Source organism: Blennius ocellaris, assembly GCF_963422515.1.
Source record: "Blennius ocellaris genome assembly, chromosome: 3".
Taxonomy (NCBI): domain Eukaryota; kingdom Metazoa; phylum Chordata; class Actinopteri; order Blenniiformes; family Blenniidae; genus Blennius; species Blennius ocellaris.
Genome location: NC_137652.1, coordinates 20,116,400 through 20,135,517, shown reverse-complemented (window position 1 = coordinate 20,135,517; position 19,118 = coordinate 20,116,400). Strand labels below are relative to the sequence as shown.

General features: G+C 43.3%; 8 protein-coding genes across 8 annotated transcripts; 1 reads left to right on the top strand and 7 right to left on the bottom strand.

Annotated features, from left to right (window-relative positions):
- The first annotated feature begins 353 nt into the window (after positions 1-353).
- On the top strand, positions 354-760 carry LOC308146439 (histone H2A-like). Its single transcript, XM_080518248.1, has one exon. It carries the CDS (start codon positions 355-357, stop codon positions 739-741), a length of 387 nt encoding a protein of 128 aa, XP_080374374.1. The 5' UTR covers position 354; the 3' UTR covers positions 742-760.
- Positions 761-2,652: 1,892 nt separating this feature from the next.
- LOC308149397 (histone H4) lies at positions 2,653-2,964 on the bottom strand (the record flags this gene model as incomplete). Its single annotated transcript, XM_080521124.1, has 1 exon — positions 2,653-2,964. The coding sequence occupies one exon, from the start codon at positions 2,962-2,964 to the stop codon at positions 2,653-2,655; it is 312 nt and encodes a 103-aa protein (XP_080377250.1).
- A 1,001-nt stretch (positions 2,965-3,965) lies between these two features.
- On the bottom strand, positions 3,966-4,340 carry LOC308149311 (histone H2B 1/2; the record flags this gene model as incomplete). The annotated part of the gene is made up of 1 exon (XM_080521006.1): positions 3,966-4,340. The coding sequence occupies one exon, from the start codon at positions 4,338-4,340 to the stop codon at positions 3,966-3,968; it is 375 nt and encodes a 124-aa protein (XP_080377132.1).
- Positions 4,341-5,186: 846 nt separating this feature from the next.
- Positions 5,187-5,597, bottom strand: LOC308149201 (histone H3.2; the record flags this gene model as incomplete). Its single annotated transcript, XM_080520874.1, has 1 exon — positions 5,187-5,597. One exon carries the CDS (start codon positions 5,595-5,597, stop codon positions 5,187-5,189), a length of 411 nt encoding a protein of 136 aa, XP_080377000.1.
- A 958-nt stretch (positions 5,598-6,555) lies between these two features.
- LOC308149307 (histone H1-like) lies at positions 6,556-7,179 on the bottom strand (the record flags this gene model as incomplete). Its single annotated transcript, XM_080521002.1, has 1 exon — positions 6,556-7,179. The coding sequence occupies one exon, from the start codon at positions 7,177-7,179 to the stop codon at positions 6,556-6,558; it is 624 nt and encodes a 207-aa protein (XP_080377128.1).
- Positions 7,180-9,259: 2,080 nt separating this feature from the next.
- On the bottom strand, positions 9,260-9,646 carry LOC308149310 (histone H2A-like; the record flags this gene model as incomplete). Its single annotated transcript, XM_080521005.1, has 1 exon — positions 9,260-9,646. One exon carries the CDS (start codon positions 9,644-9,646, stop codon positions 9,260-9,262), a length of 387 nt encoding a protein of 128 aa, XP_080377131.1.
- A 980-nt stretch (positions 9,647-10,626) lies between these two features.
- LOC308149312 (histone H2B 1/2-like) lies at positions 10,627-11,001 on the bottom strand (the record flags this gene model as incomplete). The annotated part of the gene is made up of 1 exon (XM_080521007.1): positions 10,627-11,001. The coding sequence occupies one exon, from the start codon at positions 10,999-11,001 to the stop codon at positions 10,627-10,629; it is 375 nt and encodes a 124-aa protein (XP_080377133.1).
- Positions 11,002-12,230: 1,229 nt separating this feature from the next.
- Positions 12,231-12,542, bottom strand: LOC308149315 (histone H4; the record flags this gene model as incomplete). Its single annotated transcript, XM_080521010.1, has 1 exon — positions 12,231-12,542. The coding sequence occupies one exon, from the start codon at positions 12,540-12,542 to the stop codon at positions 12,231-12,233; it is 312 nt and encodes a 103-aa protein (XP_080377136.1).
- Between the last annotated feature and the right edge of the window lie 6,576 nt (positions 12,543-19,118).

The window sequence follows — 19,118 nt, the reverse complement described above, 5'->3', positions numbered from 1 at the left end:
TGGAAGATACAAAACTGAACAATGTGAAGAATATCACACTGAAGCATAGCTCTGATACCGTGAGTAACAATCTGGCTAATAAATGCAAGATTGCAGTTAAAACATTTTCAAATACATTTTGTGTTCAAATGGTCTGCAATAAAGAGTTTCGTAGTGCCTCGAGGAGAAACCCCCTCCTCAGTGAGAGCTGCTGATTGGAGGAAAGTTAAGCGTCTCTGACGCTGAGCGCGGGTCAGTCTGCTGGAAGCTCCTTCTCTCATTGGTGCGTCACGGACTGGCTCGCGCTCTCCTCTCTATATAATACAGCCTTTGTCCACCCAGCACCACAGTTTGACTGAGCTTCAACCCGACAAAATGAGCGGCAGAGGAAAGACCGGCGGCAAAGCCAGAGCGAAGGCCAAGACCCGCTCGTCTCGTGCGGGACTCCAGTTCCCGGTGGGTCGTGTTCACAGACTGCTGCGTAAAGGAAACTACGCTCAGCGTGTGGGAGCCGGAGCTCCTGTGTACCTGGCGGCGGTGCTGGAGTACCTGACCGCTGAGATCCTGGAGCTGGCTGGAAACGCTGCCCGCGACAACAAGAAGACCAGAATCATCCCCCGTCACCTGCAGCTGGCGGTGCGCAACGACGAGGAGCTCAACAAACTGCTGGGCGGAGTGACCATCGCTCAGGGCGGCGTGCTGCCCAACATCCAGGCTGTGCTGCTGCCCAAGAAGACCGAGAAGCCGGCCAAGTCCAAGTAAACACGGATTCTGGCTACCAAACACAACGGCTCTTTTAAGAGCCACTTACGTCTCACTAAGAGCAACAAATCCTCACAACACTGACTTGTTAATTAATTGGTGCAGAGATGAGAAGTCATAGCTTGTACTCTGCACAATTAAAAAAAAAAAAAAAAAAAAAAAAAAAATTATAATCAAATAATTCAGACCTCTCCACTGGCTACTGTCGTATATGAAGCATGCAGTTTACTAATGGTGTCCGTGCAATACTGCAAGAGTTGGAAGCGATGAATAAATATGAGGCCAGTATCACTCATATTGACGCCTCACAAAGAACGGATCTCCCAACACTGACTCATGTTTAACAATGAAGATCTTTAGTGCAACGACAAGGATCAGTCTCATCAAAACTATATTGCGGTTTTATCAGTATAGTTACTTTGTCATTCGTTCCTGAGAAGCCTATAGGCTTCTTCCTATCCCTTTTCAAACTAGTTAAATGTGTACTACTAGCTGGAGTTGATGGAGGAGGAAAGCTGGAGTTTACATTCAGGTCATACCTGTTTTGACATTGAATGAAAGTTATATGTAAAATATATTGAATGATATGAGCTTTTTGCTTTAATCTAGACATTTATCAGTGATATTTCTGTGAATTGCATCGTGCTGTACTACCCTTGTGAACGTGAATAAAGTAAAGAGCATCATTGTCTCGAGCAACATACACGGATCTTCCAACATCCAGTCAACTATTGACCAGTTTAATTATCAGCAGGTCCTCTGTGTGTGTGTGATTGTTTTTTGCATTATAGTGTGTAGCCTGGTTGAAATTGGTCTAAAAGAATGCTGCCCCCCCCCATGTTCATTTGAGATACAATTTTAATATTAAGTCTGTGGCATTTTATTTCATTGTCGTTATGCTTGGTGTTTCTCTTTGTTTTGATTGTGTGAACGTTCACCTGTGATGGGAAAAGTGGCGTCAGAGATCAGGTGAACAGAGGCTGATCATTCAATTATGGGAGTCAGCTGGGAGTCACTAAGTTAAGTGGGTGACCAATTCACCTCCCCACCGGACAGCGGCTTCAGAGAGCTCCCTCACCCTGGTGTTTCCGACCTGGACACAGCAAGAACACACCGAATAGCACGCTGAGTGACCGGAAAACTCAAGAGTTCCACTCGCAACGTGGGAGAACGAGTAGGACAGTCCACTGGTGCCGCTGTGTTGCCGATCAGCTGTTCCCGGACTGAACCCGTCAGACTGGTAGGAGTGAACCTCCCCCGCTCCGTGGGACCGGGTACCGCTTTGTATTTTTGTTTATGCACCTGTTTAATGGATTTTGGGTTTTATTAAAATGGGAATGATTTTAGTAAACTGTTTTCAACGACACAAAATATAGTCAAGACGGGAGTTATGAGTTATGAGTTGGAGGACTCGGAGCGCTTTCCTATAAGAAATAGGGTATGGTGGGCTACAAGTGTAAAGGCATTCCTGTTAGTAAATTGATAATTTGTCAGAATCAGCAGAGGTAATGGTCAGACTGGGCTATAACAAATGGTAGGGGACATGATCAATACTTCAAATGGTACTTTGTAGCAATAAGCTGAAGTCGAGACGATTATACGATACATAGTAGCAACAAGTGAGCAGCTGGCGTCATGTATGTCGGATGTGCATAAACATGTAAATAGTATTCAATATGCTATGCAGACAGATTAAGAAACTTTGACTCTTTGATTCCTTGTACAGCAGCTGACGTCCGAAGTAAGTTTAAGTAAAAACAAAGTTGCATCTTGAATGAGTTTATAAGCACTTGACTTGTCAACATAAGGTAGTAAGACTCGTAAAACCAGTACAATTCTAGAATGATCTCTTTCAGGAGTGTGGGTGGCCCTGAAAAGGGCCTTTGTTGGTTGTAAGGCTGCAGCAGCAGTTTAACCTCCGAAGCCGTACAGAGTACGTCCCTGCCTCTTGAGAGCATACACCACATCCATAGCAGTCACGGTCTTCCTCTTGGCGTGCTCGGTGTAGGTGACGGCGTCACGGATGACGTTCTCCAGGAACACCTTCAACACACCGCGGGTCTCCTCGTAGATGAGACCGGAGATCCGCTTGACTCCACCGCGGCGAGCCAGACGGCGGATAGCGGGCTTGGTGATTCCCTGGATGTTATCACGGAGGACTTTACGGTGACGCTTAGCGCCTCCTTTGCCCAGTCCTTTTCCTCCCTTTCCTCTGCCGCTCATCTTCAAGCCTCTCAGTAGAAACACCGAATGAAGTCTCTACAGCTCGGACACGCAAATATAAATCACATTCGAGGACGTAGGAGAAGACAGGGGCGAAGCTTGCATTGCTCCTTGCTTCTTTCTGATTGGTCGCCACTGTTTCCTTCTGACTCGTAACCATTGACAACTCCAGTTGTACTGTAGAACATTTAGTAAAACACACCATTAACCTTTAATAGTCCCCTTGGACAATGTATTCCGCCGTATTTAAACCCACTGTGTTGATGTTTGACCGACTTGCTCTCCATTGCAGCTCATTTCTGCGACGTCTGGTGGAATTGATAATTCTATAAAGATCAGATTTATTATGAAGACAGATCTATAAATATCAAACTGTCTCGTCTTGTCTGACAGGATAGGTTCAGTGGAAGATCAATGGTACGAAATTCAGCAAATTAGGCTGGTGACTTGAAATTGTGTGGAACCAAAGTATGCAATACTTACCACATAATTGATTTGAATGTCAATAAATAAGAAAATCCAAAAAAGCCTGTGTTTTTCCAAATGTGGTATGAAATCTGAACGTAATATGCTTGTGGGAGGATCGATCCTGTCATAATACAGATAACTATATTGATACGGATATGGAACGAAAACCAGAACAATGATACTTCAGTTTGTTTTTGTCCATGTATGGATATTGTTCTACCCTGATCAAACACACACAAATATTTGATTGTAGCTAATTACAACACCGGCCCTAAAATTACTTGAATTCGCTTTAGTAAATGATACATTGACCATTTGGTCCGTCATTAAGAATTATTGGACATATTTTGAGAATGCTACTTACTAACCACGAGTTGTCATATTAGGGTCACCGCAAATAGCAAAACTAAAACTTGTCAAATTAATCTTTGGAACTGTTGAGTGGACAAATCTAGTTCATTTAAATAGAAAAATCTTCAGATGAATTGGGGGGCTCTTAGAAGAGCCGTTGGTTTTGATCAGCAGCAGATGGTCTACTTGGAGCTGGTGTACTTGGTGACGGCCTTGGTGCCCTCAGACACAGCGTGCTTGGCCAGCTCACCGGGCAGCAGGAGCCGCACGGCGGTCTGGATTTCCCTGGAAGTGATGGTGGAGCGCTTGTTGTAGTGAGCCAGACGAGACGCCTCGGAGGCGATGCGCTCGAAGATGTCGTTGACGAACGAGTTCATGATGCTCATGGCCTTGGACGAGATGCCGGTGTCGGGGTGGACCTGCTTCAGCACCTTGTACACGTAGATGGCGTAGCTCTCCTTCCTGGTCTTTCTCCTCTTCTTGCCTCCTTTGCCGGTGGTTTTGCTCACGGCTTTCTTGGAGCCCTTCTTGGGCGCTGACTTGGCGGGTTCAGGCATCTTGATTCTCCGGTACTTTGCAGCAACGAATGAGCAGCAGACGTCAGAGGGACTCTTCTTATAGACCCTGCATGTAAAAACCACTGTGCTGTCTCCCAGTGGTGATTGGTTCAGCTCAGCGAATGATTGGAGGGATTTTCTTGTTTCTATGGAAACATTTCCTTTGTCCTTCACAACGCGCACCAGTTGTTGAAATCCGTCGTTTTCTCTTCGACAAATTGAAATATAACCCATTCAGCAGAGCAGAATCAGAATAAATTCATGAAGAATTTTTTAATAGGTGAATAAATCAGCATGTGAGAAGAGCCTCCTGACGTTTCAAGAAAAAAAACAGACCTCAAATATGAGAACATTCCTGTTTGCACATTCAAAACAGTAAAATGTTTACGTGATCAGAATAATCTGGAATGTGGAGTCAAGCTCCATTGCAAAAGAGGCAGTGACATGTCAACTTCCAATATCATCCAAGGAAATGTAATTATATAGTAACAGATGTTCCATAACTATAGTAGCTGTTGAGTCTTTTTATTCATGAAGTTTAACTCCTGCTATACTGGAGAACGTTTAGATAACATTTCGCACTGTCATTAAAGGCAATTAGGAAAGTTTTCAAAACTGCAGTAGTATCAAGGATAAAGACACTAAAACCACATCGTTTCTTCATGAAATAAACTTGATTGTGGAATTTCTATATTATACAGGGAACATGTGAATATTGAATTATATTGGTCCGTTGTATAAACTGATGAGACCGTGGAAATATGTATGCAAGGAAGCATCTCTCTAAAAAGTGTGGAGGCTCTTAAAAGAGCCGTTGTGGTGGTGTGTGGAGCAGCAGACTGAACTTTAAGCTCTCTCTCCACGGATGCGGCGGGCCAGCTGGATGTCTTTGGGCATGATGGTCACCCTCTTGGCGTGGATGGCGCACAGGTTGGTGTCCTCGAACAGGCCCACCAGGTAAGCCTCGCTGGCCTCCTGCAGAGCCATGACAGCAGAGCTCTGGAAGCGCAGGTCGGTCTTGAAGTCCTGAGCGATCTCTCGCACCAGGCGCTGGAAGGGCAGCTTGCGGATCAGCAGCTCGGTGGATTTCTGGTAGCGACGGATCTCTCGCAGAGCCACGGTACCGGGCCTGTAACGGTGAGGCTTCTTCACTCCGCCGGTGGCCGGGGCGCTCTTGCGGGCAGCCTTGGTGGCCAGCTGCTTCCTGGGAGCTTTGCCTCCAGTGGACTTACGGGCGGTCTGCTTGGTACGAGCCATTGTTTCTGCTTTCTCTGCGTAAAGACGAGTGGAGAAAGAGCGGAGACTCGCTGCATTTAAGCGCCGAGACCAGCTGGGACACTGTGACGTCACTCTGTCTCATTGGTCAGCAGCGTCACGGGGAGAAGCCCCCAGCTGAAACTGAGCTGCTGATTGGAGGACAGTCATTTGAAAGTGCCGCGTGAAGTGAGAGCGTTTCTCCCTCTGCTTCTGTGTGACGAGCACTAACTACACTGGACTCTTTGTTCAAGAAAAACTTTCTGGACAATGACTTTACTTCAGAACAGTTGAATGTGTTCAATGTTTGTTTTGTCTGGAAATAAAAAAAATAGATTTGACTTGTTTGCAGTGAAATCAGATAAGTGTCCATTTAGAAATACATTGATTTGGCCTGTAAACTATTCAGATAAATTTGATGCAAGTCTTTTTCAGGATATAAAAGTGACTTGTGGAAGTTCATAAACACTAATGGTAATAAAAACATCCCCGTTTCCTAAGGACAGTGAAAGTGTCAAAACTTATAATCTAAGTTGTTTTTTATTCCACTTTGTATTTGCTCTGCTTAATGCAATGGCTAGAAGTAATGTTTTCCCCAAGAACGGACAGTCAGGCTGCTTTCCAGTTATGCACCAGATTTATGAACCAGCCTGCCAGAAAAGCTGAAGTTTGTAGAGAAAGTTCATGCATGTTCAAAACGTTTTTGTCCCTTGAGATGTATTTATCTTTTATATGTATGTACAATGGCAATGGATGGGCGGATTTAAAGCACTTTACTGTGCTACATTCTATTTTAACTTTCAAGATATTTTTAAGCCTTAAACGAGTTGAGACCCTGAAGAGATGAATGTAGTGAACAATGTTTGTGCAGTGAAGGAATAGCGATGAGGACTGATCTCTTTACTGAAGCTGTGGTGGCTCTTAGAAGAGCCTTTGCGGAGTGTTTGTTGACAGTGAGAGCTCACTTCTTCTTGGCTGCCGTCTTCTTGGCTTTGGGTTTAGCAGCCTTCTTTGCGGGGGCTTTCTTGGCTGCAGGTGCTTTCTTGGCTGCTGGGGCCTTCTTCTTAGTCACCTTCTTGGGGCTCTTGGTGACCTTCTTGGGGCTCTTGGGTGCGGGTTTCTTGGCCGCTGCGGGTTTCTTGGCCTTCTTGGGAGACTTCTTAGCAACTACGGTCTTCTTGGCTGCTGCCTTGGGCTTTTTAGCTGCGACGGCTTTCTTGGCGGCGGGTTTCTTGGCTTTAGGAGCCGCTTTCTTTGCGGGCTTCGCTGCCTTGGTGTCGGCCTTCTTGTTCATCTTGAAGGAGCCGGAGGCCCCGGTCCCCTTGGTCTGGACCAGAGTCTCCTTGGCCACCAGGCTCTTGACGGCGGTCTTGACGCGGACCTTGTTCTTTTCCACATCGTAGCCTCCGGCAGCCAGAGTCTTCTTGAGGGCGGCCAACGACACGCCGTTCCGCTCGTTGGAAGCGGCCACAGCCTGGACGATGAGCTCGCTCACGCTGGGGCCGGCCTTCTTCGGGGCGGCCTTCTTCTTGGCGGCCTTCGGCTTTGCCGGAGCGGCAGCGGCGGCTGGAGCTTCTTCTGCCATTCTTCCAAATAACAAGCTGAGGTTTCTAGTCGAGAAGCAACGAGAGTCCGAGTTCAGATGAAAATCTCCGAGCAGCAGGCGGGACTTAAACACATCATGAGAACCGTGGAGACTCAACCCAGCGCGCGGCTCCGGTGTGCAGGCTGAACGGCGTCACTTGTGTTTTCTGTGCGGAGAATAAAGAGTTTCTAATGACTTTGTGAGCATCGCTGCTCCCTGAAAGTGAAGGAGTCCACAGCGGACTGCTGTCTCTTCATGTTCAGCTCACATTCACTTCTCACAATCTCTGCAATTCGTTACTGGAGCCTTCAAAAGTCACACATTCAGCCCGGAACTCAGCGCTGCCCAGCGACTTGTCCCTCTCTTTTCTACAAGAAAATACCTTCACACGCAGCAAATATCCACCAAAACACACTTTACAGCTTCAGCACACGCTTTTCCACAGAGTCCGAGCAGAAACTTTCCACTGCTGATGAGAATTTTGTGATAAAATGAGGATTTTGTAGGAGCAGCAAACACACTGATGGAGGCGGAAGCAGAGCGCAGCCAGCTCGTTTCTGACATCAGCTGTGAGGGGATCTCACTCATATTAGTACTTTAAACATTTCATTTAGACAGGAAAAAAAACTTCAGCTTTGATTTAAAAAAATCAAAGCTGAAAACTCACTTTTTTTAAGTTGGCTTTTAACTCTGTCTGGGGCAGCATTGTATTCTGTATGCTCTGTTTTGAATCTATGGAAGGCTTCACCAACCTGCAGCACCGCCTCACCTCCCACAGCCAGCACCTGTGTTTTATTTATTGTTTTTATGTATTATTCTCGTCTTTATTTCTTAATGTATTGTTTTTTTTATATATATAGCTTTGTTGTAAAGCACTTTGGATACCACTGGGTGATTGTAAAGGGCTATAGAAATAAAGTTTGATTGATTGATTGATATCACATTGTCAACGTGATCATTCCGAGGTTTAACATAAGACAATAAACAAGAACAACAACGTTTGATTATTAGTGTTGAAGGAATTAAGTTGGTTGTGTTCACAGTACAACATCAAATTCCTCTTTCAATTTTGGAATACATTCAATCTGTGTTGAATGGATTTAGGTTTATGAATATGAGATCATATAGTCAGTTCATTTCTTCCCTCTGAGCTGTTTAGTTTAGCTTTACTTTATTTACTTATCACATGTTAACAAAAAATGGTGCAAGGTGGTGAACGGACATTGATATTTCTTGTTTAACTTTCCTGAAACCGTTTTATTCTGTGACTAGTATAGTTTCTGTGTGGAGCCATGTCAAAGAAAATTTTGAATAATAACCATCTCAGTTCACACATTATTCTGTCATAATCAAGCAGTCTAAGTTCTGTAGGACATTTTTTTCTTTGTAAAATTAAGCCTACCCAAAGATGGAAACGTGTTTCTGTCATCTGCAACACATTTTGGTTTGGTTTCTACTTGTTTCTGCCTAAAAACACGTGATGAGAATGAATGTGCACCTCATCACATTACAATGTGGCCATCATGTTGAGGTGATCTGGAACATTGCCAACATGAACAGAGGCCCTGCAGGAGGAAACATTTGTATCAATATCTAATACCAGAGCAATGAGATTGATACTTTGTTTCAGTTTCTCTCCTGTATGCTGCTCCAACATCACTCCACCTACCAGACAGTACAATGTATGGGAGATAATTATAAAAAAAATTTATTAGAACCTTGAGATAAGTATTTTCTGTTTAACTAATTAGTAACCAAATAGAAAATCATAAACACGCTTCAGTAAATTTTCATGACCTATCAATATGATAGTGATACTGGCCCCCATATTTATTTATCAGATCGATTCCAACTCTTGCAGTATTGCACGCACACCATTAGTAAACTGCATGTTTCATATTTGTTATCAGCAAGTAGAAAGGTCTGAATAATTATTTTTTTTATATAATTGTGCAGAGTACAAGGTATGACATCGCTGCACCAATAAATTAACAAGTCATTGTTGTGAGGATTTACTGCTCTTAGTGAGACGTGAGTGGCTCTTAAAAGAGCCGTTGTGTTTGGTTGCCAGAGTCCGTGTTTACTTGGACTTGGCCGGCTTCTCGGTCTTCTTGGGCAGCAGCACAGCCTGGATGTTGGGCAGCACGCCGCCCTGAGCGATGGTCACTCCGCCCAGCAGTTTGTTGAGTTCCTCGTCGTTGCGCACCGCCAGCTGCAAGTGACGGGGGATGATTCTGGTCTTCTTGTTGTCGCGGGCAGCGTTTCCAGCCAGCTCCAGGATCTCAGCGGTCAGGTACTCCAGCACCGCCGCCAGGTAAACGGGAGCTCCGGCTCCCACACGCTGAGCGTAGTTTCCTTTACGCAGCAGCCTGTGAACACGACCCACCGGGAACTGGAGTCCCGCACGAGACGAGCGGGTCTTGGCCTTCGCTCTGGCTTTGCCGCCGGTTTTTCCTCTGCCGCTCATTTTGTCGGGTTGAAGCTCAGTCAAACTGTGGTGCTGGGTGGACAAAGGCTGTATTATATAGAGAGGAGAGCGCGAGCCAGTCCGTGACGCACCAATGAGAGAAGGAGCTTCCAGCAGACTGACCCGCGCTCAGCGTCAGAGACGCTTAACTTTCCTCCAATCAGCAGCTCTCACTGAGGAGGGGGTTTCTCCTCGAGGCTCTTGTTAAACTCATAACGTTTTACCGCCAATTGCAGTCCACTAGAACACAAAACGGATTTTCAAAGACGGTTTCTAATTGCCGTCGCTCACATTCATTGGCCAAATTGTGAAGTTATTCATTGTGCGCGGTATCAGATGTTTTTCACACTGTGTTCAGTTTTGTTTGGAGCCACAGTTAATGGATCAAATAAAATACCTGCACTGTTCATGATCGAGTAGTGTTGAAGGACATTTTTGGAAATTACCATCTGTATAGTGTCTAAGCTACAGTAAAATCATGTAGATAAAACAAAGCTTAAATTAAACAAATAGTGACACTGTACTGGCCCCATACACACGTATATATGTAGTCTTAGCAGATTCCTCTTCAGTTATTTATGTACTCAATAGCATTATTTCGTGTAGATTTTGAAGGAAAAACACTTTTGCTCTATTGTGTATTTAATGAGCCCAAGATATTTCGAGATTGGAAGTATTTCCTCTCACAATCAGCATTAACAGTACACTTTTTGTTCACAACTATGAAAGTAAACAATTTGAGTGGGTGAGTAATGTGTCGAGTACTGGATGTCTTATTCAAAGTGCGTGCCTCTACTGATGCTTGCATTAAGATATACTAGTTGTACCATTATTGTAGGATGGGTGAAGCAGCCAGCCTAGTTTATACTGGTATGCCATTTTATAAATCAGATTTATGGGGATCGGTTGATTGGAGAAGCCCTTAAGAAGAATTGGGTGGCTCTTAAAAGAGCCGTTGGTTTTGATCAGCAGCAGATGGTCTACTTGGAGCTGGTGTACTTGGTGACGGCCTTGGTGCCCTCAGACACAGCGTGCTTGGCCAGCTCACCGGGCAGCAGGAGCCGCACGGCGGTCTGGATCTCCCTGGAAGAGATGGTGGAGCGCTTGTTGTAGTGAGCCAGACGAGACGCCTCGGAGGCGATGCGCTCGAAGATGTCGTTGACGAACGAGTTCATGATGCTCATGGCCTTGGACGAGATGCCGGTGTCGGGGTGGACCTGCTTCAGCACCTTATACACGTAGATGGCGTAGCTCTCCTTCCTAGGCTTTCTCCTCTTCTTGCCTCCCTTGGTGGCGGTCTTGCTCACGGCTTTCTTGGAGCCCTTCTTGGGCGCAGGCTTGGCGGGTTCAGGCATCTTGATTCTTCACAAAACAGGATGATGAACTGAAGCCGGAGGGAGTCTGTTCTTATAGATGCTGTATGTAGATCAAGCTGTGCTCTCCCTTCTACATGATTGGCTCGAATCGTCTTTGTTGGGAGGAAAGAGGTTGTATTATGTGAGACTGACCGTTATACTGCCCGCCAACTCCAATAAGTTGTTCAAAGAAGCGGGAAAATTAAAAAAAAAAAAAAAAAGCCACCAATTAAATATATAAAAGTATTCATGCATTTTTTTAAGTTCTGGAAATGTTACAAAATATTTAGGAAGGCATCGTGTGCATAGTCACTTTTCATATTTATGTTATAATTTATTATAATATATGTATCCATGGTTGGTGTGGATTGGAGCTATGACAGCAGAGCTCTGTCATTTCAGAAATCATCCACAGAGGGGATAGACTATGTATAAACTAACAAATGTGTAAACTTTAGTGAATTATCAAAGCCAACCCGAGACAAATAAACAAGGTAAATGTCAAATAAAATGACATGAGAATAATCTGAGGAAATTAAATAGCAGCGTCTGCTTTTTACCATGTCATTTTTTCACCGTCGACATTAACATACTAGTTGATGTAAGTGGCTGTTTATTTGCTATGTGATGAAGTTCAGTTAAGTTTCTTTTTCAAACTGAATGAGAAATTCCTTCAGTCCCACAAAGGGGAGAGAATGTATAAACCAAAATAAATATTAAACAAAGCAATTTAAACACTTCCCAGTATTAGCTATGGTGCCGACCTGACGGGCTCAGGGAGCTTGGTTGTTATTTTGTAGCAACAAATGAGCGGTGACGTCAGAGCATGAGCTTGTTTTAGACACGAACTTTCAAGTAAAAACAAAGTTGCATCTTAATGAGTGTGACGGTTATATGGTTTATTCATGTATACAAGCATGTAGAGACCAAAATAAATGTATCAACTAAAACACTCCCCAGTATTAGATATGGTGCGCAGATTTGGCAGGTTGAGGAACCTGGACTCTGATGCACAGATTAAGTAAAAACAAAGTTGCATCTTGAATGAGTGTGACGGTTGTATGGTTTACGAGCATGTAGTCATTATGATCACTTGAATTGTCAACATAACGGGTCACCACAAAGGAAATTAAGACTCGTAAAACCAGTACAGTTCAAGAATGATCTCTTTCAGGAGTGTGGGTGGCCCTGAAAAGGACCTTTGTTGGTTGCAAGGCTGCAGCAGCAGTTTAGCCTCCGAAGCCGTACAGAGTACGTCCCTGCCTCTTGAGAGCATACACCACATCCATGGCGGTCACGGTCTTCCTCTTGGCGTGCTCGGTGTAGGTGACGGCGTCACGGATGACGTTCTCCAGGAACACCTTCAACACACCGCGGGTCTCCTCGTAGATGAGACCGGAGATCCGCTTGACTCCACCGCGGCGAGCCAGACGGCGGATAGCGGGCTTGGTGATTCCCTGGATGTTATCACGGAGGACTTTACGGTGACGCTTAGCACCTCCTTTGCCCAGTCCTTTACCTCCCTTTCCTCTGCCGCTCATCTTCAAGTCTCTCAGTAGAAACACCGAATGAAGTCACTGCGGCTCGGACAGACGGATATACACCACAACTGAGGACGTAGGAGAAGACAAGGTTTCATAAACAGGTCACCAATTTCCTCTGTGGCTTTATTGTTGTGGGAAGGAGGAGAAAGTTGTTGGACCGCTGCCTCCTGGTGGACAACGAGAGGATCAACACATAATCAACATGTATATAATTGATATGTATCTTTGTGTGTGTAGTTGGATAGGAAATGCTTCTAACAGTGATACAATCTACTTGTGTATGTAATACATTTGTAAATAGTGTTGAATTGCTTTATTTTGTACAGATTTTGAAATTCTTCATAATTGATGTGTATATATTCTGTGTTATAAAAAACAGTCTATCAATATGTTTATGATTTCCACAGTAATAATAAAATATTTGAGCCTTTTGTTATCTTGTGGATTTTGTGTGATTTTAGATCCAGTGCGATGACACAATATGTCAGAAGTAGGCAGTTCTTGACTTGTGTTCCTGAGTTGTCACAGCTTCAGATGTGTTTCAAGAATCTCGATACTCTAGAGTCGTGACGGCCAAATTCGTGAACTTTATCAACTATATTTTCAGGAGCCACTCGATGGCGTTGTCTGTTCAACACATGTTCATCAAATGTTTCAAAACATACTTGGTTGCCAGTCCTCCTCTATCTTCAAACCAAGAGCGCCATCTGTGGAGTTAGAAAATAAAGAAAGTGTGGCAAATATGAATATTGATATCTATTATATTTTTTTCTTTTTACTTTTCTCTTATCTGTTTTACTCAGTGCCCAGAAATATTTAGTAAGGCCATGATGCTTTTTGAAAGCATGCATTGAAAAAAAAATGCACTGTCAAATGGATTTTTACATCAGCAGTTTTGGGTGTGGCAATGTGATGGAGTACTCTACAAGGGTTTTTATGAGTTTTATTTTTATCACCAGGTCATTCAGCACTTGTAGATGGGTGGACAGGTGGAATGTGCAAGAACCTTAATGGAGCCCATTTAACTCAAGTCGCAAGCAAAGCGAATAAAGCAATGTGGATGGATGAAGCACATGACTTTGACAGCAAAGTAGAGAAAAGGTGAAAATGACGATAACCTAACTCTGTTGTTAACTTCACATAGAAAATGTATGGAGTAAATAGGTACTGGTAAGTGTTTTAAGAAGTAAAGGTGTTCTATTCACAGAAATCAAACAATGAAAATGTATTTTGGGAAGTGTCTCTGCTAAAATCGGATACTCACCTGTCTTGTCTGTATCACTGCAGTGGTTCTTCTTGTATTATTGTGTTTGAGTCTGTTTTTTGGTTGGCCATGATTACTAGCATGTGCTCCTCCAAGGCTTTTAATTTGAAGACATTAAGTTAATGATTAAAGAGCCGAGGGAACACCAATCCATCTGAGGCATAAACCCCCACGGATCATCCATGAACAACAAACTGAGTTAAGTCCTACTCTACCAGTGGCCTCCCATGACCTCCCTGCAAAATGAATCTAAGTGAAACAATAATTTTCCCTGAAAAATCAATAAGTACATTGTGGCTCTTCAGGCGGCTTAGGGTTCTGGCCTTGTTCTGGACATAATGATGGGTTAGAGCGCTGTCTTTCTCTGTCTGTGAAATCTATACTTCATTTTCATCTGCTTGATATACACATCAATAGTTCACATCTATGCACTGTACCACAAAGCACTAATGGTGGCTTCGGGTTCAAACAGCTGTGAAAACAGTGCGACCATTTACCTTCAGGGAGGGATGGTGATGGTTTTATCCTCCCTTGTGTAGTGGTATTCTACATTGTCTGGAGAATCTCATCGGATTAAATCATGTTAATTTCACAGCTCACTTTTGTCAGTATTTTCTACAAAACTTGCTATGCCGCAAGACCATGAGTCTGAATATGATACGTCCATTCTGGGGAAACCGTATGACAACACTGTATGATTTTATCATGGCTGACTGACTACAATGGTCTTGGTTGTTGGCAATTATGTGTAAATCGGAAAACATTGTTTTATTATCGTGTTTATTTCAGCAAAAACATCCCTTCAAATTGCACACTGGGTTTTGAAAGGAATTTGTCATGTTTTCTCAACAAGAAACAGCGACCAGATCCACCTTATTAGAAGTTATTAACCCTGGGCACCCACATAGTTTAAAGCATAACAAGCATTTGTTGATTTGTAGATGAGATGGAAGATGAGCTTCACAGAGGGGGAAAAAAGCAGGAGGAGAAAAACTGACAATTGAAGCGACAGGGTGAGAGTTTCTACCTTTCAGGAACTGAAATAAAATGTATAGAATCTCAGCTGTCACTGTTTTATAAGAGATTGTAAACATGTCAAAGAAGCACCGAACAATCAAGATCATACCCTTGACATATTGAGATATATTGAACTGCCACAGAGCTAATAGACCAAGCACAAACACGGTTTTGTTTTGTTTGTTTTTGTTTTTATGAGCTGTCACATAGACATGATCACAGTTGGGTGGTGTTGGAAATTGTGATCAAAGAGCGTTGGAAACAACAGGTCTAGTATGCACAGATAGCGATATGAAATCAAAAGAAGCAGGTGCAGGCATGAGAGGAAACACATGCAACAAGCAGGTAGCATCTGTGCATTTTTGCACGGACGATTTGGTGTAACTGGGCTGCAGCAGCACAAGAAGCGAAAAGCCAGCATTGAGGGTTGCAAATTTGAAACACACCTGTGGGAAATTAGTTTGTCAACACAAATAGATATCGTACATAAACACCTTGAACATATGACAGGAGGTCTATTAAGATGTTTCTGCGTATTCTGCGTTTGAAAAGCTCTGCGAAACAATACATCCATAAACCAATGGCTCATTGTTAAGTGACTTTATTTTGTCACTTAACAACAACACTTTATGCTGGAAATTTATGTTTGCCGACAAATGATGTACATTTCGTCAGATGACTATTTAAAAAAAAAACATTTTCAGTAAACTCGGAGAGTAATATGACCTTTACATATTTTGCATTGGTAAGAATTCCTTGTCGAGACACTTGCAGAGATGACTCACCATAACACCTCTGTAAGTATGTATGAAACACAATTTATGTATGGCTGTCTGTGTGTGTGTGCGTGTGTGCGTGTGTAGATAGATAGATAGATAGATAGATAGATAGATAGATAGATAGATAGATAGATAGATAGATAGATTAGTAGCAGTGGAGAGTTGCTACACTTTGCAAAAAAAAAAAAGAGACTTTGAGCAGGTGAATTCTTGGGATGTTCATGCGATCTAGCTGTCTTGATCTTCACTAGGAGACCCAATGCTTCAGAGTGATGAAGTACCACTATAATACAACAGCATGTATCCATTACAATGCACCCAGAAGTTAATTTAGTATAAAAAAAAGCTTTACTCATCATTTACCCATCATTAACTCTTTGCCAATGGTAAAAGAGATTTCGTAAGTGACGACACTGACATATAAGTTTTACTTTGACATAATTGGCAAGTGTTATACGACAAAATTGCAGATATCAGGAAGGTTCATAATAAATGTTTTGTACATGCAGCGATTACTGAGGGGGTGGAGCAGATATTTGTGGCAGTTCCGGGGCAGACCAGCAGGGGTCAGTGCAGTGCTAGAGTCTGATTAGGTATGCAACTGCTGAAGCTCAATAAAGGAGGGGAAAAAGCTTTCAATCAACGGTGGTGTAGATGAAACACACACATGCACAAACTACGGGCCTGTCCATCATGTGCACAGTCGACAGGGTAATAGTGTAACGCCATGGGGACACTGCCCTGTGTTTGACAGCCACCAGCCATGAATGTCCTTAGACACACACACACACACACACACACACACACACACACACACACACACACACACACACACACACACACACACACACACACACACACACACACACACACACACACACACACACACGGTCAAGTCTTCAGTCATTCCTCACACACTCAATCTCCACCTCCCCCTTGTCAGACACTCACAGACAGACACAGACACACATGGCGGAGCTTCTCCTGGTTCGGTCACTGGTGGGTTGGCACTTGATGGAGCCTTTAAGTGAAGAAGCAATGAACAGGCCGAGAGGTTTCACAGAGCGAAGCTCCCAATCCATTAGAGGCTCGCCATTTGTCAGTGGAGGGAGAGGCTCGCTGTTAACAGCTGGATCAGACTGTTGTATATATTGTTCATAACAACCACCAAAACTAGATCTCAACTCAGTTGGGTTTTTTTTTAAGTGCATAGGTAATTTTGCATCTTAAAAAATTAATTCCTCTCTACTTATTTTTGTGCAGAAGGGGTCTTGGTGGTCTCCTTGCCAAAGTCCCACAGGACATTATGGAGTTTGTTGTTGAATATTGCTTGCAAGAAAAGACTCATGGAGGTTTTCTTTTACCAATACTAGTACCCTGAAAGTCTTTATCATGTAGCATGGCACAGAATAAACTCTTGGATCCACTGAACAGTTAAACTATCGAGTGACATTGGGCTAACTCTGCTAATCTAAATGTCACTAGCGATTAAGTTGCCGGTGTTGTACGAACCATCTTTTACTATCTTGCACAGCAATCGTAACAAGTAATTTGACAATAAATATTGAGCTCATCAGTCCGACCTCGACAATGTTTTATTTAATGTTAAACAGCAGAGGAGCTGTAAAAAAAAAAACTTTGTTGATACAGACATGGATGGAGCGTTTTCTTGAGGGGATGTGTTAGAAATAGTGAAAAAGAAATGACTGACATTCTCCAGATTGCTGTGGGGAGACACTGGCCTGGTTTTGAACCGTCAGCAGAGATCTAAAAGAAAAAGGAAAGACATGAGCTGGAACAACTGCATCGTAATGCAGTTAAATCAGAGCTGAGCAGCAGAAAGAAGTACATATTTACAAGTTTGTTTGTTTCGGTTCCACTGATTTTCACTTTTTATTCCCAGTTCTTAAAGTAATTGGTATATGATAAGGATGTATTTCTCCCTCATATTCATTGTCTAGCCTCACTCCTATGTCCTGAATAAATGTGCTTGTTAAACACTCATGTAGTGTGTTGGGTGTGTTCAGTCCAGGTCATACGGTTGCCCTTGTTTGCCAGGGGCACCAGATGGTGCGTCTGCAGGAGCCAGCCTGCACGCAGTTCATGTAGGACCAGTGTGCACCCTATGACCCACCTTGCTCCAATATAACCATTTCCCATCAAACTGAGGGTTTGTTTCTGAAAGTACAATAATGACTTCACCCACACCATGTCATCAACACATTTGAGTAAAAGAAACTAGCAGGGGTCCATTTACTGCAACCTATTCTCTTAACGCAGATGAGGTGTGCAGATGAGTTAAGGAAAATAGGTTAATGAGGGACTCAATCATGAAAAGCTTTGCGAAGCCAGACCACACAGGCCAGTGTGTGTGTGAATATTTGTGATTATCAATGGCTACATTTCAATTCACTTTCATTTAATTTCTATCGTGCCAAATACAATGCAGTCACGTCAAGGCCTTTTTACAGCAACAATTCCACATGAGCAGGCAGAGAGGACAGTGAAAAGGAAAAGCTTCCCTTTTAACATGAAGAAACCTGCAGAGCCAGACTCAGAGGTGGAGACTTTCTGCTGTTCCCATTGGACAGACAGCCAGATTGTGGGAAGGGATTCTAACCCTGGTTCAAATAGGGGGTATGTGTCCTCTATGTCCCAATCGCTCGTTTTTGATCTGGTGCAGCATACTTTGTTCTTCATCTTTAATCTCCGTTTAGAAAGCTAAATTGTTGGAGTTGACTCGAAATTATAGGTCAGACAAGTGCAGACTGCAAAATGTCAAAACAGACAGGATCGAAGGGGTGAGGGGACAAGGTGGAATTACAGACATGAAAAGAATAGTTGAAGGTTAAAGAACAAAGCGTCATTGTGTGTGAAAGGAGGACTGCTATTTGAGCCAAGAGCAGACCGGAGATTGGACCTTAGAACTTAGTCTATGAGATTCATGCTCTCTGTTGGTTCAGTTTCACTACCGAGAGACTACAAAAAGATAGAAATACATAAAGTAAAAGTCTCAAGGAGCTATTGACATGAAGAGAATATGTAGAAGGAATGGTTAAAAACACGTGAATCTCCTGATTGTCAGTATAAAAAAAGAAGTATACATTTAAAGCTGCATGGACATCAGCCATGTTTTTGGCCCGAAATAGAGATTTTTTTTTTTTTTTTTTTTAAGAAGAAAGGGGAAAAAAATGAGCTGCTTGACTTTTGTTGACGAGAATGCCCAGAATCCTCTGGTGTGCAATCAGAAGACTGCCGGCGGCGCACTCCTGCCTCGTCCAGCTGTTTGGTGCTCATTTATGCTAAACGCGAGGGCTAGCACGCGATTGGACAGACAGTTCGGTCAGTGTGGAACGGCAAACTCCTGCTGAGCAGCTTCATCACCACAAATACAAGAGAAAAGAGTGTGTAGGTTTATTTGAATGCTAATTGCCCAACTAGTTCAATATTTATGAAGTTTGTCCGCCCTCACGTAGGTGACAGCTGTAGGCCGGCTCCAGGATAATTGAACAT